Here is a 26,558-nt window from a genome sequence, read left to right on the forward strand (position 1 = left end):
GATTGTAGATTTAGGCTGAGAAAGGGTATACTCCAGGATGGTATTGAAGAAATCTGGGACATCAACTATGAAGTGTGTTCAGTAAATATGATTAGGTCAAGGTCTTGTACAACAAGCCTATAGGATAACTCTCCCAATTTTATCATAGGTTTCCCAATATTTTATGGGGCAACTGTGCTTGTGCCTTTATGGTATCCGAGGGCAATGCTGGTTACTTTTTTTTTTTCATGGCAAGAACTGAAGAACTTTAATGAACAAAATCAGTTTTATATCAATCTAACAGTTTCTTGATCACCACTACTGTGATAGCTTCTTTCAGAAAAAGTTTAATTATTATTTAATCGCTTTAAAAGTTAATTATTTAATTAATTGAATTCAAGTTCCATGATGGTATTTGAAGTCCTGTCTCATAAGCACTATATCCAATAATATTTGTGTGTAATTATACAGCCCAAGTGGGGGGAGATGTGTAAAATAAATTCCTGTCCTGCCTATCCTTGATCAGTCCGTCACATTATAGGGAAGGGATCAGGCAGCTTTTATTTAGGCATGTTGAGAGCCTTAAGCGGCTATTTGACAGTCTCTCAAGGGGCTTGGTCTACTTCCATTGCTACATTCCATTAGGTGGGGCAAGTACAAATAAAAGGTTAGCCTGGCAGCTTTGATGGCTTGATCTACAGGCAGGCAGGACAAGAGGTACTTCTTGTGTAGCCATCTGTGCCTGTTGAGGTCAACCCACTAAGATGATGTCACTTCTTGTGCCTCCTCCACCCTTCTGTACTATGCACCCAAAACTCTCATGTACCCCATTTCTGGGATTACAAAGATGTGCCAACCCAAAATTGTTGGACTTACCTTATGAACAGGGCACATCTTCAGTTATTCTCAGGACTCCTTATGGTTCTAGCAATGACTGCATCTCTAATTTGGCACTGTAGTCAATCAGGTTGGCTGCCATTTTGCTAAGACTGACTTTCTGTTACTGAGGGAGCAACACAAAGAAAAGACTAAGATATCCTCAGTGTATTATTGCAGCAGGGGTACCAGCTTTCTGTTCAGTATGGTGCTAACCTTTTTGGTCCAGAGCATCAGCAGTCCACACCCCTCACCTCAAACATTTACCCCATTATCACTATTTTGCCATTTCAAACCATGTACCAGGGATGGTCATTGATGAAATATTTGTAAATTATGTTTTACAAAACTCCATTAATCTGGAGCTATGATGATTGACTGCATCCACCACAACCAGAAAGATGCTTCTTCTGCACCTAATATAACAGTGTTTGCCTGCTATTGAGCAGAATTGCACAGGCTCCTTTGTGCCATACTTTGCCTTGATTTTGAGAGCAGTTACTCTCACCTTCAATCTGTCATACAGTTCTAAAGGGTTCACATTTGGATCAAAACTACAGTAAGATCCCATGCTGAATGTTTCTGGTGGAATCTAAACAAATTGCTATGTTGTTGGTGAGTAGATTTTGTGTAGTGGCATTATTAATTCTTTCTTGCATCACTTTAGTTGTGATTGGGAGGAGACCATTAGTGTGGTGATTGTCTGATGTATTTTTGTCTGTCTTGAATTATATTCTGGGTCACCTCTACCTGTGCAACATTCCACATTATTGGGTAGATGCATGTATCCTAACTCTGGGATAGCTTGGCTCAAATATTAATTGCTCAATTTTGTTTGAGTTCAAAACAATATCCAGGCATATAGCTTTTCTTCTGTCCAGTGCACTTAACTGCTGTTTAATGATAACTGTGTCAGTTTAATGTTCAACACTACTACTTTGTGTTTTAGCATTATAGTCTTTGTAACTATATTGTTTACTGAAGTAATTTGTGCACTTGCAGGTACTGGTTCCGATCTTGTCCAATTCAAATAATCATTTGGGGTGGCCACAGGCTATATCCTACGATGTCAGAAAACATATTGAAATGATAAAAAGCAGAATATCTGTTGTTCATGGTCAAGTGGAAGGGAAAACTATTTTGCCATTGCCCCTAGTTCCTGAAAGTGTATATGAAAACCAAGAAATTGAAATTCATGATAAGTACGTTGTTCTTCCAGATTCTGATTCTTTCAAACTTGCTGATTCCCATAAATGCTTGTTAGTAAAGTTTTAAGGTGCTTGCTTTGAAAAAAAGTTATTTATGACTTCATAAAATGAAGATAATCCTGCCACCACTAACCTACCTAATCATGGGAAGGTATTAAATATTGGAAGCAATTTTTAATAATTAAATAAAAGTTGACATAATTGTGTGGAGGTTGGAGTTTTAATACATCTAGAAAGTTACAGAAACTGAAAATAGTTTTAAATATTACTGCACACTTCTTTGTTACCATTCATTTCACATTGTCAAGCTGTTTCCATGATATAATTGATATTTAAAGTCTATTTCATGATTCATTATAACAAGATAATGGTCATCATTTTTGAGTGAAAGCAACCCAAAACAATGTTTTTAGGAAGTGTTTATTTGCTCAAGTGCTCATAAGTGTAAGGGTTAGGATTTCTCCATGTCAACCAGCTCATAAAATGTTTTAGTCATATATGATCTTGCTTGTGGCATTAAATGCTTATAGAGTAAGAGATGAAGGTTGACCTGGGTCTGTTATCCAGCCCAAATATGTTAACCAGAATCAAATCTGTGGCACTGTCAAAACTGTACTTAAGATCTTGCATGATTGAAAAATACGTTTTTTCTTATTGATTGATGAGATGTGGGTGCCGCTGGCTAGATCAGCTTTTATTGCTTGCCCCTAATTGATCAGAGGGCATTTAAGAGTCAACTACATTGTTGTGAATCTGAAGTCATGAAGGACAAGTAGCTATTAAAAAAATATTACTATTAGTCTTTACATCTGTCATTTCAAGGTTCAGTGTTGTCTAACCTGTAATATATAGATGCTGGTGTAATGAAGTGACTTCATGATTTCAATTGATCTAACACTTTATTTAAAAGCTCTTTATTTACTTTTTGTAGCCTTTCACAATTGGACAAATCAATACTTCATTCCATTGAGTCCATGGTGATCCAATGGATGCATCAAATCACAGATGTTATGAAACAAGATTCAGTTGATGACTTATTTGAAGAAATAAATCCTACTCCAAGTTCAGAGATTTACTTTTGGATGGCAAGGAAAGAAAACTTGCTTGGAATATATAAGCAGGTTTGTATGTAGAACAAACAAGCTGTTTCTCCTTATCACTGTTAAGTTTTAAAAATGTTAAATCTACAAAGGTAATGAAAGACAAACCTGTATTTTAATGTTTGATGTGGTTCTGTCTAGTTAAGATATTAGCTGAAAATGTGTTGCTGGAAAAGCGTAGCAGGTCAGGCAGCATCCAGGGAACAGGAGAATCGACGTTTCAGGCATAAGCCCTAGTTAAGATATTATCCTAGCGTGAAAGGAACAGGAGTAGGTCATTTTGATTTGACATTCCTTGTGTCCACTTTCCTGCACTTTCCCTATAACCTTTGCTTTCCCTGCTGATCAAGAATCTACTTACCTATCACAGCCTTAAATATACACAAAGGCTGTTCCCCCACAGCTCTCTGTGGCAAGGACACCCAAAGACACAACCCCCTGAGAGAAGAAATTCTTCCTTCTCTGTTTTAAATTAGCGTCCTTTTATTCTGAGACTGTGCTATGATACTAGACTTACCCATGAAGGGAAACATCCTCTTAGCGTTTACCCTGTCATGCCTCTTATGACTCTAATCCTATATTTCATAGAATCCCCACAGTGTGGAAGCAGGCCCCTTGGCCCTGCAAGTCCACACCACCCCCCCCCCTCCAAAGAGCATCCGACTCCTCCCCTATCACTCTACATTTATGCCTGACTAATGACCCTAATCTACACATCCATGAACACTGTGGGCAATTTAGCTTGGCCAATTCACCTAACCTGCACATCTTTGGATGGTGGGAGGAAACCGGAGCACCCAGAGGAAACCCACGGGAGAAAGTGCCCAAACTCCACATGGTCACCCAAAGCTGGAATCAAACCTGAGTCCCTGGCACTGTGGAAAAAGTGAGGACTGCAGATGCTGGAGACCAGAGTTGAAAAATGTGGTGCTGGAAAAACACAGCAGGCCAGGCAGCATCCAAGAAGCAGGAGAATCGACGTTTCGGGCATAAGCCTTTCCTGAAGAAGGGCTTATGCCCGAAATGTCGATTCTCCTGCTCCTCGGATGCTGCCTGGCCTGCTGTGTTTTTCCAGCACCAAATTTTTCATCCCTGGCACTGTGAGGCAGCAGTGCTAACCGTTGAGCCACTGTGCTGTCAATATGTTTCAATGAGATCACCTTGCATTCTTCTAAATTCCAATAGTTGAGTCTCAAAGTTCTTAACCTTTGCTAATAATGCAATCTCTTCATACCAGGTATCATCCTGGTTAACTATCTCTGAACTGCCTCCAATGGTATGATATCTTTTCTTAAATAAGGGGACCAAAACTGTTCATGTCACTCCAGATATGGTCTCACCAGTACCTTGTCCAGTTGCAGTAAGATTTTCCTCCTGTTATACTGCAACCCCTTGAAATAAGGGCCAACGTTCCATTAGCCTTCCTGATTACTTGTGGCACTGGTGTGCTAGCTTCCTGTGTTTCGTGCCCAGGTCCCAGGTCCCCAAGATACTTTGTGTTGCAGCTTTCTGCAATTTTTTTCATTTTAAATAATAATCTGTTCTTTTGTTCTCCTTTCCAAATGAACAACTTCACATTTTCCTGCATTATACTCCATTTGCCAACTTTTTGCCCACTTATTTAACCTATTAGTATCTCTCCACTATCCCAGTCGCATGCTGCACATGTCTGAATACATTTGACAGAGGCAAATGGATGGGAATGGGCACTGTTTTCTTAAAAGATTTTACATGAGTGGGAGGGAAAACTTGTCTTCAGAAGTGTCCTTAAGTGCACTGTGTGCACTTTTCCCATAAAGGTAGTATTCTCCTTCCTTCCTCCCCTCCCTGACTTTACAGTCTACACCTCAGCCATCCTAGCACTCCTTCCTCTATATCTATTGCCCCAGCTTAGCTGGTTCTGGAATCTATTGGTGCCATTATTCTGAGACTGGTCACATCACTGGGTAATAGAAGCAATCTGATTGGCTAACAGTTCCAAAGGGTAGGACTTCCTCCCACTGAGGGTCCCCTCCAGTGATTTAGGGGGCAGATACCTTCTGTCGACAGCAAGTCAGTGGCTTTCCTTCTGGGTGTATTGAGCACTGCCCTGTAAAATTTGATAAATAAAATGTACAGACAGTAAAATATTAGTGTTCATGAAAAATATCCAAACACCAATGCAGTTAATAATAACCTTTTTCCATTAGAAGGTGTTGACAAAACTACAGGATATTTAGAGTCATAGAGTCATACCGCATGGAAACAGACCCTTTGGTCAAACGTGTCCATGCTGACCAGATATCCTAAATAAATCTCGTCCCAATTGCCAGCATTTGGCTCATACCCCTTTAAATCCTTTCTATTCATATACCCATCCAGATTCATTTAAAGTATCATAATTGTATGAGTCTCCACCAATTCCCCTGGCAGCTCATTCCATACATGCACCATCTTCTACATGAAAAAGTTGCCCCTTAGATCCTTTTCAAATCTTGCCCCTTTCACCTTAAACCTATGCCCCCTAGTTTTGGGCTCCTCCACAACTTGCAGTTTTTGCTTTTTATACTTTGCAATGAAACTTTGGTTTTCTGGTACTGATGTAATAGGTTAGTACAGTGATATGGCTCAATGCAGAGATTTGGTGTATTCATACTTTAGATTCTTCAAAGGGTAAATTCATGATTTCCTCTGCCTCATTACATTGCATGGAAAGTTTCTTCAAGAACTTGTTTTTAAAAAAAAGAAGAAAATTGTGAAGGCATGTTTCCTTCCCTACGTTATCCAAGTCACCACCTAACTCTTGTTTAGATATTGATGTTAACCACAGGTGATTAAATTGCTTGCCCAGCATAAGATCAAGGACAAATGACAGTTTCTGTATCTTAATAAAGACGTTTATTTTGGCAATTCACATGTAAAGAGTTGACTTATTTGAATCATGGTGATTTGCAATCATACTAACTTTGAATTCTTCATTGTATAGCTCCAGAATCCCAAGGTTTACAAAATAGCTGATATTCTGAGAATTGGGAAAAGCAGCTATTATTCTACCTTCAAAAATACAATCTTGAAAGTCACAGAAGGTAACTCACTGGCATTATATTTTGAACATCTTAAGATAGATAGAATCTTTCAAAATTAAATAACCAGATGTTTGGACATATAACATGACATCAATTCCAGAGGTTGAGATGTAACATTTAAGAATGATGACTGGTGTTCTTAAATCAAATGTAAGTTAATCATCTACAAAACAATTTGAAAATATATCGATCTCCGTTCTAGCAGTGCTTGTAAATTATTGATTGTAACTGGAATTGGTGTGTTAGAGGAAAGTATTCTGAGGATTAGATTTGGATTCTGACTGAGAACTGGAGACCACAGGACTCTTATGTGAGTGATTATTGTAACTTTATGCATGTTATTGATTGCTGAAAACATTAATAATCACCAAAAGATCAAACTCCAAAAGTGTATGCTTTGTTTAATGCTCAGGCTATTCCTAAGCAAAAGTCATGTTAAAAGCCTTTTATCTGCCTCTTTTTCAGTTAAGCAGCTTATAATGTTATGATTCTTTCATGTCAAATCATTCATTGTTGATTTATTATGTATTTGACATTGAACTTTCATTTTAATCCAATAGTTCGTATGTCTGAACAAAGGTTAAGGTAAAGTCGTCATTGTCTTACCAGGCCATAGGGTGCTCTTTCAATAACCTAAGGGTCACTACACCTCAGGTGAAGGGAGAGGTTGAGAAGGAGAGTCCTTGATAGTAACCTTAGCCAGCGTAGGAATTGGACCCATCCTGTTGGAGTCTTCCTGCATTCACAAACTAGCCACACTGCCAATTTAGCTAATCTAAATTTGCTCCTTTTACCAAAACACTTTAAATTTGTGCCCTCCGGTTGTCAATCCTCTTTGGAGTGGATACAGTTTTGTCCTATTTCCTCCATCGAAACCCCCAATAATTTTGAAAACTTCTATCAAATCTCACCTCTGCCTTCTCACCAAGGGAAACAATCCCAATCGACCCTCATAATTAAAGTTTCTCATTCTCTGGAGCCATTGTCATAAACCTCTTCTGAACTCTCTCGAATGTGTTCACATTTTTTTCCAAAGTATGGCATCAGAACTGTACATAATACTCCAACTAAAGTCTAACCAGTGTCCTATACATGCTCAGTATAGCATCCCTGTTCTTATATTGTATTCTTGCTTATCAAGCCTAGAATTCTGTATGCTTTATTAACAGCTTTCTCAACCTGTCATGCCACTTTTAATGACTAATGTGCATATACACTCAGGTCTCCCTGCACATGCACACTTTTTAGAATAATATCCTTTACTTTGTACTGTCTCTCCAATTTTGTTGTACCAAAGTGTATCAGCTCATACTTCACCACACTTAATTTCACCTGCTATCTATCTGCCCACTCCACTAACTTGTTACTTGCTTTTGAGGTTCCATACTAACCTACTGACTGCCTACAATTCTCCCAATTTTTATTTCATCTGCAGACTTTGAAATTTCGCCTTGCACACAATATCTAGATCATTTGCTTACATAGGTCAATACTGACTGCTGGGGAATTCCAGTACAAACCATCCTCCGGCCTGAACAATACCCATGACCATTACTCTCTGTTTCCTATCCATCAGCTAGTTTTGTGTCCATTTAGCTACTGACCATTTTATTCAATAATTCCTCGCAAGTCTGCTGTTGGGCATTGTATCAGTGGCCTTCTAGAGGTCCACATCACATCAACAGGCTTCCCCTCATCAACACATTCTGTTACCTCTTCAAAAAATTCCAGGTTAGACATAAATTTTGTTTAACAAATCTATGCTGCCTCTTCTGAATTAACCCATGTTTTCCCAAGTGAGTATCAATTGTTTTTAGAACAATTTGTTTTACCAGTTTCCTCACTAATTGAAGTTTAAACTGACTGATCAGTAATTGTTTAGCCTATTTTTACACTCTTAGTCAAAAAGGTAAATATGTTTGCAATTCTTCAGTCCTCAGGCACCAACCCCAAATTCAGGAAGATTGAAGTATACTTGCCAGTACCTTTTGTTATTTCCACACTCACTTCTTTCAGTATCGTCGGATATTTCTCATCCAGTCCTAATGCCTTGGTTGACTTTAGGTACTGACAACTGACCTAATTCCTCTTTATCAATTTTAAACCCTTCATTAGAGTTTGCTCCTCTCACCATGTCCTAGGCAGCAACTGCCATATAAATAAATACACATCCAAAGTATTTATTTAATACTGAAAAATGTGTTGCTGGAAAAGCGCAGCAGGTCAGGCAGCATCCAAGGAGCAGGAGAATCGGCATTTCGGGCATAAGCCCTTCTTCAGGACTGAGGAGGGTGTGCCAAGCAGGCTAAGATAAAAGGTAGGGAGGAGGGACTTGGGGGAGGGGCATTGGGAATGCGATAGATGGAAGGAGGTTAAGGTGAGGGGGTGGGGGCGGAGAGGTCGGGAAGAAGATTGCAGGTCAAGAAGGCGGTGCTGAGTCCGAGGGTTGGGATTGAGATAAGGTGGGGGGAGGGGAAATGAGAAAGCTGGTCCTGTCTCCCCAATGTAGAGGAGGCCACATTGGGTGCAGCGGATGCAGTAAATGATGTGTGTGGAGGTGCAGGTGAATTTGTGATGGATATGGAAGGATCCCTTGGGGCCTTGGAGGGAAGTGAGGGGGAAGGTGTGGGTGCCAGTTTTGCATTTCTTGCGGTTGCAGGGGAAGGTGCCGGGAGTGGAGGTTGGGTTGGTGGAGGGTGTGGACCTGACGAGGGAGTCGCGGAGGGAGTGGTCTTTCTGGAACGCTGATAGGGGAGGGGAGGGAAATATATCCTTGGTGGTGGGGTCTGTTTGGAAGTGGCGGAAATGACGAAGCATGATATGATGTATCTGGAGGTTGGTGGGGTTGTAGGTGAGGACCAGATTCGCGGCCTCCGCGCGGTCCACAACCACTGGGAACAACACAGTTTCTGGTGTCGCCGCAGCCACGTCCGTCCCCGGAGTTGCCATCACCGCATCTACTTCCACCCCCAGTGACGTCACTCACCTGCACAACGACCACGCCGCATGTGTTTCTGCCCCCACGCCGATCCCTGCCCCCACGCCGATCCCTGCCCCCACACCAGGTCCTAGCTCCCAGCCCTGCTGTATTTTCACCATCCCACCAGACCTCCCCCTCTCTGAGGATGAAAGATCAATCCTCAGCAGAGGCCTCACCTTCATCCCCCTACACTCCCGGATTAATGAGTTCAACATGCGGCAAGACATCGAACAATTCTTCCTTCGCCTCCGCGCCTACTTCTTCAACCAGGATTGTCGCCCACCCTCTGACGACCCCTTCTCCCGCCTCCAACACACCCCATCCACCTGGACACCCCGTGCTGCCCTCTTACCCACTCTCGATCTCTTCATAGTCAACTGTCGCCGTGACATTGACCGCCTCAACCTGTCCACCCCTCTCACCCACACAACATGCAGCCCTCCACTCCCTCTGCTCCAACCCCAACCTCACTATCAAACTGGCAGATAAGAGAGGCGCGGTGGTAATTTGGTGCACCGATCTTTAACACTGCTGAGGCTAAACTCCAGTTCGCGGACACCTCCTCCTACTGCCCCCTTGACCATGACTCCACCTCCCACCATCAAACCATCATCTCCCAGACCATCCATAACCTCATCACCTCAGGGGATCTCCCATCCACCGCCTCCAACCTCATAGTCCCTCAACCCCGCACCGCCCATTTCTACTTCCTGCCCAAAATCTACAAACCTGACTGCTTCGACCGACCCATTGTCTCAGCCTGCTCCTGCCCCACCGAACTCATCTCTACATACCTCGACACGGTCCTGTCCCCCTTAGTCCAAGAACTCCCCAACTACGTTCGGGACACCACCCACACCCTCCACCTTCTCCATGATTTTCGCTTCCCCGGCCCCCAATGCTTTATCTTCACCATGGACATCCAGTCCCTATACACCTCCATCCCCCATCACGAAGGCCTCAAAGCCCTCCGCTTCTTCCTTTCCCGCCGAACCAACCAGTACCCTTCCACGGACACCCTCCTTCGACTGACTGAACTGGTCCTCACTCTGAACAACTTCTCTTTCCAATCCTCCCATTTCCTAAAACCAAAGGAGTAGCCATGGGCACCCCCATTGGGCCCCAGCTATGCCTGCCTCTTAGTAGGATATGTGGAACAGTCCATCTTCCGCAGCTACACTGGTACCACCTTTTCCTCCACTATATCGAAGACTGTATCGGCGCTACCTCGTGCTCCCACGAGGAGGTTGAACAGTTCATCCATTTTACTAACACCTTCCACCCTGACCTCAAATTTACCTGGACTATCTCAGACTCCTCCCTCCCCTGTCTAGACCTCTCCATTTCTATCTCTGGCGACCGACTCAACACGGACATTTACTATAAATCGACCGACTCCCACAGCTACCTAGATTACACCTCTTCCCACCCTGCCCCCTGTAAAAACGCCATCCCATAATCCCAATTCCTTCGCCTCCGCCGCATCTGCTCCCAGAAGGACCAATTCCAATACCAAACAACCCAGATGGCCTCCTTCTTCAAAGACCGCAATTTCCCCTCAGACGTGGTTGACGATGCTCTCCACTGCATCTCCTCCACTTCCCGTTCCTCCGCCCTTGAACCCCACCACTCCAATCACCACCAGGACAGAACCCCACTGGTCCTCACCTACCACCCCACCAACCTCCAGATACATCATATCATCCTTCGTCATTTCCCCCACCTCCAAACAGACCCCACCACCAAGGATATATGTCCCTCCCCTCCCCTATCAGCGTTCCGGAAAGACCACTCCCTCCGCAACTCCCTCATCAGGTCCACACCCCCCACCAACCCAACCTCCACTCCCGGCACCTCCCCCTGCAACCGCAAGAAATACAAAACTTGCGCCCACACCTCCCCCCTCACTTCCCTCCAAGGCCCCAAGGGATCCTTCCATATCCATCAGAAATTCACCTGCACCTCCACACACATCATTTACTGCATCCACTGCACCCGATGTGGCCTCCTCTACATTGGGGAGACAGGACCAGCTTTCTCATTTCCCCTCCCCTCACCTTATCTCGATCCCAACCCTCGGACTCAGCACTGCCTTCTTGACCTGCAATCTTCTTCCCGACCTCTCTGCTCCCATCCCCTCTCCGGCCTATCACCCTCACCTTAACCTCCTTCCACCTATCGCATTCCCAACGCCCCTCTCCCAAGTCCCTCCTCCCTACCTTTTATCTTAGCCTGCTTGGCACACCATTTTCATTCCTGAAGAAGGGCTTATGTTCGGAACATCGATTCTGCTGCTCCTTGGATGCTGCCTGACCTGCTGCGCTTTTCCAGCAACACATTTTTCAGCTCTGATCTCCAGCATCTGCAGTCCTCAATTTCTCCTATTTATTTAATACCTCAGCCTTACGTTTTTCTCTGCTTAAATCTCCTTTATGCTCCGTAATGAGTCATACTCCTCTTTGTACCACATTTTTGGTTTTGTGCCTGTGGAAGATTTTGGGATTTCCTTTTATTTCAGCTGCCAGTCTTTTTCCATAACCCATAATACTTAGCTTCTCTGGTTTGCTTTCACCTCTCCTCTGAACCTTGCTTCATCATCTCAGTTCTCATTTGTTCCAAATATCTAACACTTTGCATCAGCACACCTTTTCTAGTTTTGCAATTTCTTTCTCCTTTGTTATCCTACCTTTCGTTTTGAGGGAATATACCTCTGCCTAAACTATCTCTTTGAAGGTAACATTGTTAAGCTACTGTTGTATATGTATCTTACCAAATTCAGTCTGTCCAGCTCAGCTCTGTTCTTGTCCTGTTGAGATGTATTGTCTGTCAGTTTTTATAATGCTCACTTCACCAATGTCGTTTTCCACTATCATCCTTTAAACTTATGATACATTGATCACTGTTTCCTAAATGTTCCACCACTCCCATTTAATCTACCTGACTTACCCTATTTCCAAGAACCAGGTCTCATAGTGTCCTTTTTGTTTGATTGGGAACACACTGTTGTGGGAAAATTTCCTGAACACAAAAAAGGATAGCTTGTTCTTTGTGACATCTTGCACTACCACTACCTCAGATAATACGCAGAAAATTAAAGTCCTCCGTGAGATTACTTACATGTATTTGACGTTGAACTTTTCCATTTTGGGCGGCACGGTGGGCACAGTAGTTAACACTGCTGCCTCACAGTGCCAGAGACCAGGGTTCATTTCCTGCCTCAGGCAACTGTCTGTGTGGAGATTGCACATTCTCCCTGTGTCTGCATGGGTTTCCTCCGGGTGCTCCGGTTTCCTCCCACAGTCCAAAAATATGCAGGTCAGGTGAATTGGCCATGCTAAATTGCCCGTAGTGGTAGGTGAAGGGGTAAATGTAGGGGAATGGGTATGGGAGGGTTACTCTTCGGAGGGTCGGTGTGGACTTGTTGGGCCGAAGGGCCTGTTTTCACACTAAGTAATCTAATCTAATCTAGTAACTACACCATGATGTTTGTATTTCTGTCATTTTCTTGCTGATTTGTTCCACTACATACTTCCCACTAATTGGTGATCTGTAGGTTGTATTGAGCAACATAAATGCCCTGGTTTTATTTCTTAGCTCTAACCAAATCGATTATGTTCTTGAAACCTCTAAGACACCCACCTTCTCCAATACTGCAAAGCTTCCCTTAACCAAAAACATCACACCCCTCCTCCTTTACCATTCCCTTATCTTTTCTGAGCACCTTTGTAATCAGAAATGTTTAACATCACTATGTGTGCCTTATAAAGTTAATACCTGCTTTTGGCCAATTTAATTTGTTTTTATTTATAGCACTATTCTGTTTGAAACTCCTGTTTGTTGTACTGCTTATCTGGGTTTCAATCTCATGGTTACAATTGAACAAAGACAGTTATCTGGACTGTTATCTCTAATACTCTTATCAATTTCCTCTTCTGGAATGAAGAAGTAATTTTTGTGGTCTCAGCTCCAGCAAAGTTTGAATCAGTTCATGGACTTTCGCAAGTCTGTGACTTGACTAAGTTTCCCATGATGCCTTCCTGTTCTATAACTTGTAATGCAGTTCTTCAGTCAGTGTACTACTTCTCCTTTGATATTTAATTCCACCATTTTTGATGAGAAAATTTTAGCACACAGGACTTGACCAGTTTACATTCACTAATGTGAAAGAAGGATAAGAATAGTAATGTTCTTCAAAATGATCAAAAAATACAAAAATAAGTGATTGACTTGCACATGAAAACGAGAACAAATATTTATACAGGCGCACAATCCTTTATCTGAAATGCTTGGGACCAGTTGGTTTTTGGAATTCAGAATAAGTGACAGTTCGATGGTGAAATTGTAAAAACTCTTACCAGAGGAGCACACTCACTGAGTAAAACAGGCCCTGAAACAAAATTGAGGCCTGCCAATGCTGGGCCACGCAAACCCCCACGTCGCATCTGAGTGACACACATTGAGTGGGTGTCGACTCAGGTTAACTGTTTGCATGCCAAACAACTTTGTTTGTGAGAAAAAAACTTCACAAAAAAACCTTCGGACTTTGGAGCTTTTCGGATTTTGCTACCTGTACTAGCAAAAGAATATATGTGAAAAAAGAGAAACGTGTAGAAATGGGAGAAACGTGGAAGAGAGAACAACAGCATTCTGACTCTTTCAAATTATTCCAATTACTCATTCAGAGTTTGGCGATATTTTGTATATGTGTACTGTTGTTTTTAGTGATTCCAGTGCCAATAGCTCCGAGACATCCATGTGTACATTTCTCTGATATTTGAGACCACAAAATGGGAAAATGTTTATTTATAGTCAGCAAATACAAAAATAGCCATTATAGCACATCTTACCTTTCTTTCACTTACCTTTCTTTCACTTACTTCCAGTCCCTCCTTATAGAATACAATAGTTCTGCCACATTAATACTCAGTCAAAAGGTGTGATGCTGGAAAAGCACAGCAGGTCAGGCAGCATCTGAGGAGCAGGAGTGTCTGCGTTTCGGACATAGTTGACTCTCCTGATCCTCGGATGCTGCTTGACCTGATGTGCTGTTCCAGCATTACACCTTTTGACTCTGACTTTCCAGCATTTGCAGTCCTCACTTTCTCCACATTATTACTTAGCCCTTTAAAGAGGTCCATTTATTTTGGTCAGACAGAATCACACCAAATATTGCTCTGAGCCTGAGGCATTGTTCTTGTTTATTGGCCTGAATTTTACCTTGTCTTTCTCTGTTGACCAATTGATTTCAAACATGTACTTCAACATTTCTTTGGCCTGTGGGTGCTCAGGAAATTAGTAATTTGACCTTCACTTTTTTGGGTGTTGGGAAATAGAGCTGTTAAATTTCTATCCAGCAAAAGGTCATTGTCCACATTGGAAACAACAACATAGCAAGGGAAAAGTTTGAGATTCTGAAGGGAGATTACAGAGAGTTAGCCAGAAATTTAAAAAGGAGGTCCTCGAGAGTAGTAATATCTGGATTACTCCTGGTGCTATGAGCTAGTAAGGGCAGGAATAGGTGGGCAGAGCAGATGAATGCATGGCTGAGGAGCTGGTATATGGGAGAAGGATTCACATTATTGGATCATTGGAATCTCTTTTGGGGTAGAAGTGACCTGTACAAGAAGGACGGTTTGCAACTAAATTGGAAGGGGACTAATATACTGGCAGGAAAGTTTGCTAGAGCTACTTGGGAGGATTTATGCTAGTAAGGTGGGAGGGTGGGACTCAGGGAGATAGTGAGGAAAGAGATCAATCTGAGACTGGTACAGTTGAGAACAGAAGTGAGTCAAACAGGGCAAGCAGGGACAAGGTAGGACTAATAAATTAAACTGCATTTATTTCAATGCAAGGAGCCTAACAGGGAAGGCAGATGAACTCCGGGCATGGTTAGGAACATTGGACTGGGATATTATAGCAATTACAGAAACATGGCTCAGGGATGGGCAGGACTGGCAGCTTAATGTTCCAGGATACAAATGCTACAGGAAGGATAGAAAGGGAGGCAAGAGAGGATGGGGAGTGGCATTTTTGATAAGGGATAGCATTACAACTATGCTGAGGGAGGATATTCCTGGAAATACATCCAGGGAGGTTATTTGGGTGGAACTGAGAAATAAGAAAGGGATGATCACCTTATTGGGATTGTATTATAGACCCCCTAATAGAGGGAAATTGAGAAACAAACTTGTAAGGAGATCTCATCTATCTGTAAGAATAATAGGGTGGTTATGGTAGGGGATTTTCACTTTCCAAACATAGATTGCGACTGCCATAGTGTTAAGGGTTTAGATGGAGAGGAATTTGTTAAGTGTGTACAAGACAATTTTCTGATTCAGTATGTGGATATACTTACTAGAGAGGGTGCAAAACGTGACCTACTCTTGGGAAATAAGGCAGGGCAGGTGACTGAGGTGTCAGTGGGGGAGCATTTTGGGGCCAGCGACTATAATTCTATTAGATTTAAAATTATGATGGAAAAGGATAAACCAGATCTAAAAGTTGAAGTTCTAAATTGGAGAAAGGCCAATTTTGACGGTATTAGGCAAGAACCTCTGAAAGCTGATTGGAGGCAGGTGTTCTCAGGTAAAGGGACGGCTGGAAAATGGGAAACCTTCAGAAATGAGATAACAAGAATCCAGAGAAAGTACATTCCTGTTAGGGTGAAAGGAAAGGCTGGTAGGTATAGGGAATGCTGGATGACTGAAGAAATTGAGGGTTTGGTTAAGAAAAAGAAGAAAGCATATGTAGGGTATAGACAGGATAGCGCTGAAAATGTGTTGCTGGAAAAGCGCAGCAGGTCAGGCAGCATTCAGGGAACAGGAGAATCGACGTTTCGGGCATAAGCCCTTCTTCTGTTCCCTGGATTCTCCTGTTCCCTGGATGCTGCCTGACCTGCTGCGCTTTTCCAGCAACACATTTTCAGCTCTGATCTACAGCATCTGCAGTCCTCACTTTCTCCCTATAGACAGGATAGATCGAGTGAATCCTTAGAGTATAAAGGCAATGGGAGTATACTTAAGAGGGAAATCAGGAGAGCAAAAAGGGGACATGAGATAGCTTTGGCAAATAGAATTAAGGAGAATCCAAAGAGTTTTGCAAAAGGACAAAAGGGTAACTAGAGAGAGAATAGGGCCCCTCAAAGATCAGCAAAGCAGCCTTTGTGTGGAGCCACAGAAAATGGGGAAGATACTAAATGAGTATTTTGCATCAGTATTTACTGTGAAAAGGATATGCAAGATATAGACTGTAGGGAAATAGATGGTGATATCTTGCAGAATGTCCATATTACAGAGGAGGAAGTGCTGGATGTCTTAAAAGGGGTAAAGGTGGATAAATCCCCAGGACCTGATCAGGTGTACCCGAGAACTCTATGGGAAACTAGAGAAGTGATTGCTGGGCCTCTTGCTGAGATATTTGTATCATCGATAGTCACAGGTGAGGTGCCGGAAGACTGGAAGTTGGGTAACATGGTGCCACTGTTTAAGAAAGGTGGTAAGGACAAGCCAGGGAACTATAGACCAGTGGGCAAGTTGTTGGAGTGAATCCTGAGGGACAGGATGTACATGTATTTGGAAAGGCTGATTAGGGATAGTCAACTTGGCTTTGTGCGTGGGAAATCATGTCTCACAAACTTGATTGAGTATTTTGAGGAAGTAACAAAGAGGATTGATGAGGGCAGAGCGGTAGATGTGATCTATATGGACTTCAGTTAGGCATTCGACAAGGTTCCCCATGGGAGACTGATTAACAAGGTTAGATCTCATGGAATACAGATAAATGCGAGGAGCTGCATTTTGGGAAAGCAAATCTAAGCAGGACTTATACACTTAATGGTAAGGTCCTAGGGAGTGTTGCTGAACAAAGAGACCTTGGAGTGCAGGTTCATAGCTCCTTGAAAGTGGAGTCGCAGGTAAATAGGATAGTGAAGAAGGCATTTGGTATGCTTTCCTTTATTGGTCAGAGTATTGAGTACAGGAGTTGGGAGGTCATGTTGCGGCTGTACAGGACATTGGTTAGGCCACTGTTGGAATATTGTGTGCAGTTCTGGTCTCCTTCCTATTGGAAAGATGTTGTGATACTTGAAAGGGTTCAGAACAGATTTACAAGGATTTTGCCAGGGTTGGAGCATTTGAGCTATAGGGAGAGGCTGAACAGGCTTAGGGCTGTTTTCCCTAGAGCATTGGAGGCTGAGGGGTGATCTTACAAAATTATGAGGGGCACGGATAGGATAAATAGACAAATGCTTTTCCCTGAGGTGGGGGAATCCAGAACTAGAAGGCATAGGTTAAGGGTGAGAGGGGAAAGATATAAAAGAGACCTAACAGGCAACATTTTCACGCAGAGGGTTGTACATGTATAGCATGAGCTGCCAGAGGAAGTGGTGGAGGCTGGTACAATTGCAGCATTTAAGAGGCATTTGGATGGGTATATGAACAGGAAGGGTTTGGAGGGATATGGGCTGGGTGCTGGCAGGTGGAACTAGATTGGGTTGGGATATCTGGTCTGCATGGATGGGTTGGACCGAAGGGTCTGTTTCCATGCTGTACATCTCTATGACTCTAACTGTTCTAGTGGGTTTTAGCATTTTATATGCTTAATGTCTGCTTTTAACTATCTCAAACTGCACCTGGAATCCCCCAAAGGTGTCCCACAACCTGCCATCTGCCGACATTTCCGCCACCTCCAAAAAGACCCCACTACCAGGGATATATTTCCCTCCCCACCCCTTTCCTCCTTCAGCAAATACCGTTCCCTCCGTGACTACCCGGTCAGGTCCACGCCCGCTTACGACCCACCTTCCCATCCTGGCACTTTCCCCTGCCACCGCAGGAACTGTAAAACCTGCGCTCGCACCTCCTTCCTCACCTCTATCCAAGGCCCTAAAGGAGCCTTCCACATCCATCAAAGTTTTACCTGCACATCCACTAATATCATTTATTGTATCCGTTGCTCCCGATGCGGTCTCCTCATTGGGGAGACTGGGCGCCTCCTAGCAGAGCGCTTTAGGGAACATCTCCGAGACACCCGCACCAATCAACCAAACCGCCCCGTGGCCCAACATTTCAACTCCCCCTCCCACTCTGCCGAGGACATGGAGGTCCTGGGCCTCCTTCACCGCCGCTCCCTCACCACCAGACGCCTGGAGGAAGAACGCCTCATCTTCCGCCTCGGAACACTTCAACCCCAGGGCATCAATGTGGTCTTCAACAGCTTCCTCATTTCCCCTTCCCCCACCTCATCCTAGTTTCAAACTTCCAGCTCAGCACTGTCCCCTTGACTTGTCCGACCTGCCTATCTCATTTTCTACTTATCCACTCCACCCTCTCCTCCCTGACCTATCACCTTCATTTCCTCCCCCACTCACCCATTGTACTCTATGCTACTTTCTCCCCACCCCCACCTAGCTTATCTCTCCACGCTTCAGGCTCTCTGCCTTTATTCCTGATGCCCGAATCATGGATTTCGCTGCTCGTTGGATGCTGCCTGAATTGCTGTGCTCTTCCAGCACCACTGATCCAGAATCTGGTTTCCAGCATCTGCAGTTATTGTTTTTACCATGGTAAAAAAGCACCTAGCCTCTGCAAAAGGATACCACATCTTTCTAAAGGATTCTGCAAAGTTTAGACTTGCTCCAGCCAGGCCTAATCAGCATATAATGGACAGAATTTTGTTGAGCCGTTGGAGGTCTCCTCTGCCAGCTGGAGAGCCAGCAAGAATATGTGGTGCCTCTTTTCTGGAATGTTGGCTGCACAACACACCAATGAAGCAGTAACAAGGCAATGGGTAGGTCTTTTCCTGGAATTAAAACTATTGGATGGAGATCTCTCCTGGTCAGAGCAGGTGGCTAATTAGGAGCTAGAATCTTACACATTCAGTGGAGGACAAGTAAATAACAGAGAGGGTTCTGAAGATGGGTCATACTGGACTCAAAATGTTAACTCTGTTCCTGTCTCCATAGATCTTGTCAGACTTGCTGAGTTTCTCCAGTGTTATGTTGTTTCCAATTTCCAGCATCCTTAGTATTTTGCCTTCATATCAATGTTAGAGAAGTGTGAATAATGCTCTTTAATATTTGTAGGTGTCTCTGAGGCTCAAGACATTGAATTGCATCTCCGAACTTTGAAATATTATCTATCGCAATTGGAGGAATCAAACTTCACCGAAATTGAGCCGCTTATTACTCCCCTTTTCCATACTATTTGCTTGATATGGAGCCATTCCAGATACTATTGCTTCCCATCAAGAATTATTATCTTGTTACAGGAATTCTGCAATCTTATCATCAACCAGGTACATATGTCTGGTATAATGTTAAAATAATCTTTGGCAAAATTTTCAGGATTTGATTGTGAATATATAATTCATTACACAGCTTATCTTATTATTTGGGCATGGGAAAATGAGGACTGCAGGTGCAGGAGATTAGAGTCTAAAAGTGTGGCACTGGAAAAGCACAGCAGATCAGGCAGTATCTGAGGAGCAAGAGAGTCAATGTTTCGGGTATAAGCCCTTCAACAGGAATGTGGATGGGGGGAGGGGGGCAAGGAGGCTGAGAGATAAATGGGTGGGGGTAAGGTAGCTGGGAAGGCAATGGGTAGATGAAGGTCGGGGGTGATGGTGATAGGTTGGAGGGGAGGGTGGAGCAGATAAGGTGGGAAGGAAGATGGATAGGTAGGCCAAATCAAGAGGGTGGTGCCAAGTTGGAGGGTTGGATCTGGCATGAGGTGGGAGAGGGAGAGAAGGAAGCTGGTGAAGTTGATATTGATGCCATGTGGTTGGCGTGTTCCAAGGCAGAAGATGAGGTGTTCTTCCTCCAATCGTCAGGTTGCTTAGATTTGGCAGTGGAGGAAGCCCAGGACTTGCATGTCCTTTACAGAGTGGGAGGGGGAGTTGAAGTGGTAAAAACAATGACTGCAGATGCTGGAAACCAGATTCTGGATTAGTGGTGCTGGAAGAGCACAGCAGTTCAGGCAGCATCCAAGGAGCAACAAAATCGACGTTTTGGGCAAAACCCCCTCATCAGGAATAAAGGCAGAGAGCCTGAAGCGTGGAGAGATAAGCTAGAGTAGGTTGGGGGTGGGAAGAAAGTAGCATAGAGGACAATAGGTGAGTGGGGGAGGGGATGAAGGTGATAGGTCAGAGATACCTTCCCTTGCCACCGCAGGAACTGTAATATATTTCCCTCCCCATCCCTTTCCGCCTTCCGCAAAGACCGTTCCCACCGTGACTACCTGGTTAGGTCCACGCCCCCCTACAATCCACCCTCCCATCCTGGCACTTTCCCCTGCCACTGCAGGAACTGTAAAACCTGCGCCCACACCTCCTCCCTCACATCTATCCAAGGCCCTAAAGGAGCCTTCCACATCCATCACAGTTTTACCTGCACATCCACTAATATCATTTATTGTATCCGTTGCTCCCGATGCGGTCTCCTCTACATTGGGGAGACTGGGCGCCTCCTAGCAGAGCGCTTTAGGGAACATCTCCGAGACACCCGCACCAATCAACCACACCGCCCCGTGGCCCAACATTTCAACTCCCCCTCCCACTCTGCCGAGAACAAGGAGGTCCTGGGCTTCCTTCACCGCCGCTCCCTCACCACCAGACGCCTGGAGGAAGAACGCCTCATCTTCCGCCTCGGAACACTTCAACCCCAGGGCATCAATATGGACTTCAACAGTTTCCTCATTTCCCCTTCCCCCACCTCACCCTCGTTTCAAACTTCCAGCTCAGCACTGTCCCCATGACTTGTCCGGACTTATCCTATCTGCCTATCTCCTTTTCCACCTATCCCCTCCACCCTCCCCTCCCTGACCTATACCTTCACCCCCTCCCCCATTCACCTATTGTACTCTATGCTGCTTTCTCCCCACCCCCACCCTACTCTAGCTTATCTCTCCACGCTTCAGGCTCTCTGCCTTTATTCCTGATGAAGGGCTTTTGCCCGAAATGTCGATTTCGCTGCTCCTTGGATGCTGCCTGAACTGCTGTGCTCTTCTAGCACCACTAATCCAGAAGGGGAGTTGAAGTGGTAAGCCACAGAACAGTGGGGTTGTTTGGTGCTTGTGTTCCAGAGATGTTCCCTGAAATGTTCCTTGAGCTGGTGTCCCGTCTCCTCAATGTAGAGGAGACTACATTGAGAGCAACAGACACAGTAGATGAGGTGTTTAGATGTGCAGGAAAATGTCTGCTGGATGTGAAAGGATCCTTTGGTCATCATATTGTGAAAATAGATTATTAATATCTGCCTAACTTCACACACAAGTTTGTAGTTCTTATCCATGAGAATAGATGGATTCTATACAAAATTGAATCATGTTTCTTTGGAGGTTAGAAATTTTTAAAATGTCAATAATCTAACAAAGCAATTGCTGATATTAGAAAAAAGCTTTCAAAGCTTTATAACTGCTGAATTGTTAGCTTAAAATATCCATGTTAAGCTTTGTACAGCTTCAACCAAAATTTCAATGTGATTTCTCTTCTAAAGTGATTTATCAGAAAAAAAAGTAATTTGAATCATAGTCATACAGCACAGAAACAGATCCTTCAACCCATCTTGTCCATGCCGAGCAAGTTTCCTAAACTGAACTAATCCCATTTGCCTGCGGTAGGTCCATATCTCTCTAAATCTTGAATATCCATGTACCTGTCCAAATACCTTTTAAATCTTGTTTAAGTACATCTTTGTGTCCACAAATCTTTGCTTACATTGTTAAATTGTTAAAATGTCTCAGAAGAAAACTTGAAACTTCCAATGTCATTCATTATAATTTAAATGATAAATAATGGTGTCTCAGTGGTTAGCACTTCTGCCTCGCAGTACTAGGGACCTGAGTTCGATTCTAGCCTTGGGTGATTCTGTGTAGTTTGCACATTCTCCCCATGCCGGCGTGGGTTTCCTCCAGGTGCGCTGGCGTCCTCCCACAGTCCAAAGATATGCAAATCGGGTGAATTGGACATGCTAAATTGTCCATAGTGTCGAGGGATGTGCAGGCTAGGTAGGTTAGCTATTGGAAATGCAAGTTTACATGGATAGGGATGGGGTAGTGGGATGCCCTTTAGAGGATCGGTGTGGACTTGAATGGCTGAATGGTCTACCTCCACACTGTAGGGATTCACTGATTCTAAACATGAACAGATGTTGCTGGCATCAACGCAGATACAAGCGCTGACTAATAGGTGGTTGCATAACAGATTTCTCAACTTTGACATTTAACTTCAGCAATCATTTTCCCTGATTTTCTCGTATTTTCCCATTTTTTTTGAAGACATTCCTCATTGGTGAATCTTATCAATAATTGCAGTCTAAGTTTTCACCATATTTTTGGCAGGCATAGTCAACTGCAGGCCTCCAACTTACCAAACCTGTACGTCCCACCTAATTTGGGATGAAACCTATCCAAATGCCAGAATTTATTGTTGGTAAAGTAAGTGGTTCTCCAATTTTCAGAACTGTTTTTCTGTTTCGTTGACTTTCTTCTGTGACAGCGGCAGGTCTCAATTCTATTTCCTGCAAGATACCCTGCACATCTGTTTCTCTCACCCTTATGACCCACCATTGGACTTTACACATTTCCATCAAACAGCTATTCCCTCTCAGTTCTCCCTCTCCATCTTCTTCCAGCCACCTCTACATCTCCGTAGCTGTGAGGCAGAGCTCTCCAAAGCAGAGATGTCTTTAAAAATTGTAGGTTGGTTCGGAGGTAATAAAATACCTTGTTACAAAACATTTTAGTTTACGAGTCTAGTATTGCAGTCTTTACATGTCTATGTATAAACATAAAACATATGCAGAAAGATATTTGTTCACATCACTTTTCAATTTTTTTGTACTTATAATATTTTTTCAATAGGCATTAAACTATCTAGTTCCTGAAGAGATTTTTAAAGTTGAGACAGAAGAGGCATTGGAGAAGGTGCAACTTGCCATTCACATATTGGAAAGCTTTAAGAATTGTTTCCATCAACACAGATTAAAAATTTCCCAGTATTACAGTAACACTGTGGAAGTGAAACATTGGGACTTTCCTACCCAAATGGTCTTTGCTCGTTTTGATAGATTTTTTGCCTGTTTGTTAAAAATTGAGGTATGTAAAACTATGCAGCAACTAAATGTGTTATTTTAATAGCTTCTGTCATTGAATCTCAGCAAGTCATACAAAGTGTAAAATATATTCAGTCATAATTATTTCATTACTTTTTTAGGAAGGAAAGCTAATTTTAGCTTTATTGATATAGATTATCAGACTTTCAAGGGGTTTGAACTCCATACTAACTGGCCACCACAAACCTTATATTGGCACATAGCAGAGCTCAACATACTTCATTGTTTAGACAGTATAACACAGTTCGAAAAAGGTATATATCACCTGTTATGTTGCTGAACGTGGTCTACTGATTTGTATTATTTATTGTTACGTTCCTGCCAACATTCTACCCTCCCATATGAGCCAATATGCTAGGTTGTGGTCGACTACTGCTGATTGTTCATAACCCAGTTTATATGGCCTGAAATTGCAATCCCCTGACTCACTGAGCTGGATTTTGCTAAATTCATTGGTAATCCAACATTGGGACCATTTTACAGTTCCAATGTTCTTGAAGTTGGAGTGATCTGCATTTTGTGGGAGGATTGCCTTCTCAATCAGGATGTGAATGCTGGAAGGAGCATTTGAAAGATGTTGGTGAGTCTCCAAAGAGAATGCAGCCAGTGAGTGAGAAGCCCAATGGAACAGGCTTTCAAAAATGAGAAGACAGCCTTTCTAACTAGGGTGGTCACTTGATTCATGAACACCTCCTTGGAGATGATAGTAGAGAGGTTCCAGGAACACTTCATTTTTGGAGGTTAATAACAGTAGTCTTCTGTCAGACTGTCACAAATGAGGCATGGCTAGAGGTTGAAAGAGATGTCAGCAGCTGCAGTGTGGTTAGCAGGACTCGAGTCAAATGCAGGAAATGCTTCAGTATCCTTCTGTGGTCTGACTTGGTAAGTAGCAGCCATTAGAGTCATAAAAGAATGGCACAACTCTGATCAGAAAAGCCTGAAGGCAGAGCATACGCTAAGGGGTTTGTGCCTGGTGGAATCTCTTATCCAAGGGAAGGGGACAAAGTTATGTATGCTTGGGAGGATGGTGATGTAGATTGAGGGCAAGTGCAATGATTGAGCGGAGGTTAACGTGGGAAAATGTGAAGCTGTTTACCTAGAGTCATAGTGTTGTACAGTGCGGAAACAGATCATTTGGTCCAACTCGTCCGTGTCGACCAGATATCCTAAATTAATCTAGTGCCATTTGGCCTGTATCCCTCTTAATCCTTCCTATCCATTACCTATCCAGATGCCTTTTAAATTTTGTAATTGTACAAGTTTCTACCACTTCCTTGGAAACTCATTCCATATATGCACCACCTTCTGCGTGGAAAAGTTGCCCCTCAAATCCCTTTTTAAATCTTGCCCCTCTCACCTTAAACCTATTTCCCCACTCTGGGGAAAAACGATTTGTCTGTTTACCCTATCCATGCCACTCATGACTTTATAAACCTCTACAAGGTCACCCCTCAGCCTCTGCCTCTCCAGGGAACGTAACCCCAACCTATTCAGCCTCTCCTTATAGTTCAAACCCTCCATTCCTGGCAACATCCTTGCAAATCTTTTTGAACCCTTTCAAATTTCACAACGTGCTTCCAATTGGAGGGAGACCAGAATTGAACATATTATTCCAAAAATGGCCCAACCAATTTCCTGTACAACCACAACATGACCTCCCAACTCCTTTGCTCCATGCTCTCAACAATAAAGGAAAGCATACCAAATGCTGCCTTCACTATCCTATCTACCTGAGACTGAATTTTCAAGGAACTATGAATCTGCACTCCACGGTGAAGAGAATGTTTTTCCCTCTGAAGGTTGGGTGACTTTGGAATTCCCTGCCTCAAGGCAGTGAAGGCAGTGTCACCATTAAGTGTACAAGTCCTGCTCTGATTTGCCTTTCCAAAATGCAATACTTCATATTTATCTAAATTAAACTCCATCTGTCACTTCTTGGCCCATTGCCCATCTGATCAAGTTCCCATTGTATTTTGAGGTAACTTTTTCGCTGTGTACCACACCTCCAATTTTGGTGTAATCTGCAAACTTACTAACCATACCTCCTATGTTCACATCTAAAAATGTTTATATGAATGACTAAAAGCAGTGGGCCCAGCACCGATCCTTGTAGCACACCACTGGTCACAGGCCTCCAGTCTGAAAAGCAAACTTCCACCACCACCCTTTGTCTTCTACCTTTTGAGCCAGTTCTGTATCCAAGTGGCTAATGCTCCTTGTATTCCATGTGATCTAACCTTGCTAACCAGTACACTATGAGGAACCTTGTTGAACGCCTTGCTGAAATTCATATAAATCATATCCACCGCTCTGTCCTCATCAATCCTCTTCATGACTTCTTCACACACAAAACCATATTGACTATCCTTAATCTGTCTTTGCCTTTCCAAATATATGTAAATCCTGTCCCTAAGGATTCCTTTCAACAATTTGTCCGCCACTGATGTCTGGCTCACTGGTCTATAGTTCCATGGCTTTTCCTTACCTTGCTTAGATGGAAACAATAATTTTTTTAGAAAAGCAGAGTGTTACATTGAGAAAAACTGCAGAAATCTGATTGCAGAGGAACTTAAATGATATTAGTCACAAAAAGATAGTATATGGGTGCAGCATATAGTCACAAAGGCTATCCTTGATACTATGAGATGAACTGAATGTAAACATAAATATTCTTCAGTTATACAGAGTATTAGTGAGACCACATCGGACATACTACATGCAGTTTTGGTGTCCTTATTTAGAGAAGCATGTAAATATATTGCAGGTGATTCAGAAGACTTTTACTAGATTGATACCTGGAAAGAGTGGGTTATCTTATGAGGAAAAGTTGGACAGGATGGGCTTGTTTTTACTGGATTCTCAAAGATTGATGGATAACTTGTTTGAAGTGTGTAAGATATGGTCTTGACAAGGTGGACGTAGGAAGAATGTTTACTCTTATGGGTCAGTGCATAATTAGGGGACACTGCTTTAAGTTAGGGGTTGTCCTGCCAGGTTTGAGGTGAAGAGAATGTTTTTCCCTCTGAAGGTTGTGTGACTTTGGAATTCTCTGCCTCAAGGCAGTGGAGCAGAGTCACTATTTTTGTTAAGACAGAGGTGGCGACATTCTTATCATGCAGAGAAATCAGTTATTGGGGTTGATGGGAATGTGGAATTAGAACCATAAACAGATTTCAGCAAGGCGTTCAACAAGGTTCCTCATAGTGTACTGGTTAGCAAGGTTAGATCACATGGAATACAAGG

The 26,558-nt window shown here is 43.1% G+C and overlaps 1 protein-coding gene across 1 annotated transcript in view; it reads left to right on the forward strand.

The window, feature by feature from the left end:
- Positions 1-26,558, forward strand: part of dnah9l (dynein, axonemal, heavy polypeptide 9 like) — a 432,311-nt gene that overhangs the window by 9,447 nt on the left and 396,306 nt on the right. Inside the window, exons 4-8 of the mRNA XM_043693603.2 lie at positions 1,858-2,057; positions 2,995-3,184; positions 6,129-6,228; positions 19,290-19,501; positions 23,065-23,298. Coding sequence (XP_043549538.2) covers positions 1,858-2,057; positions 2,995-3,184; positions 6,129-6,228; positions 19,290-19,501; positions 23,065-23,298 — 936 coding nt within the window. The remainder of the gene's footprint in view (positions 1-1,857; positions 2,058-2,994; positions 3,185-6,128; positions 6,229-19,289; positions 19,502-23,064; positions 23,299-26,558) is intronic.

This window comes from Chiloscyllium plagiosum, unplaced genomic scaffold (assembly GCF_037043375.1).
Source record: "Chiloscyllium plagiosum isolate Xiang-an unplaced genomic scaffold, Cpla_swu_hap1 HiC_scaffold_7, whole genome shotgun sequence".
Lineage (NCBI taxonomy): Eukaryota > Metazoa > Chordata > Chondrichthyes > Orectolobiformes > Hemiscylliidae > Chiloscyllium > Chiloscyllium plagiosum.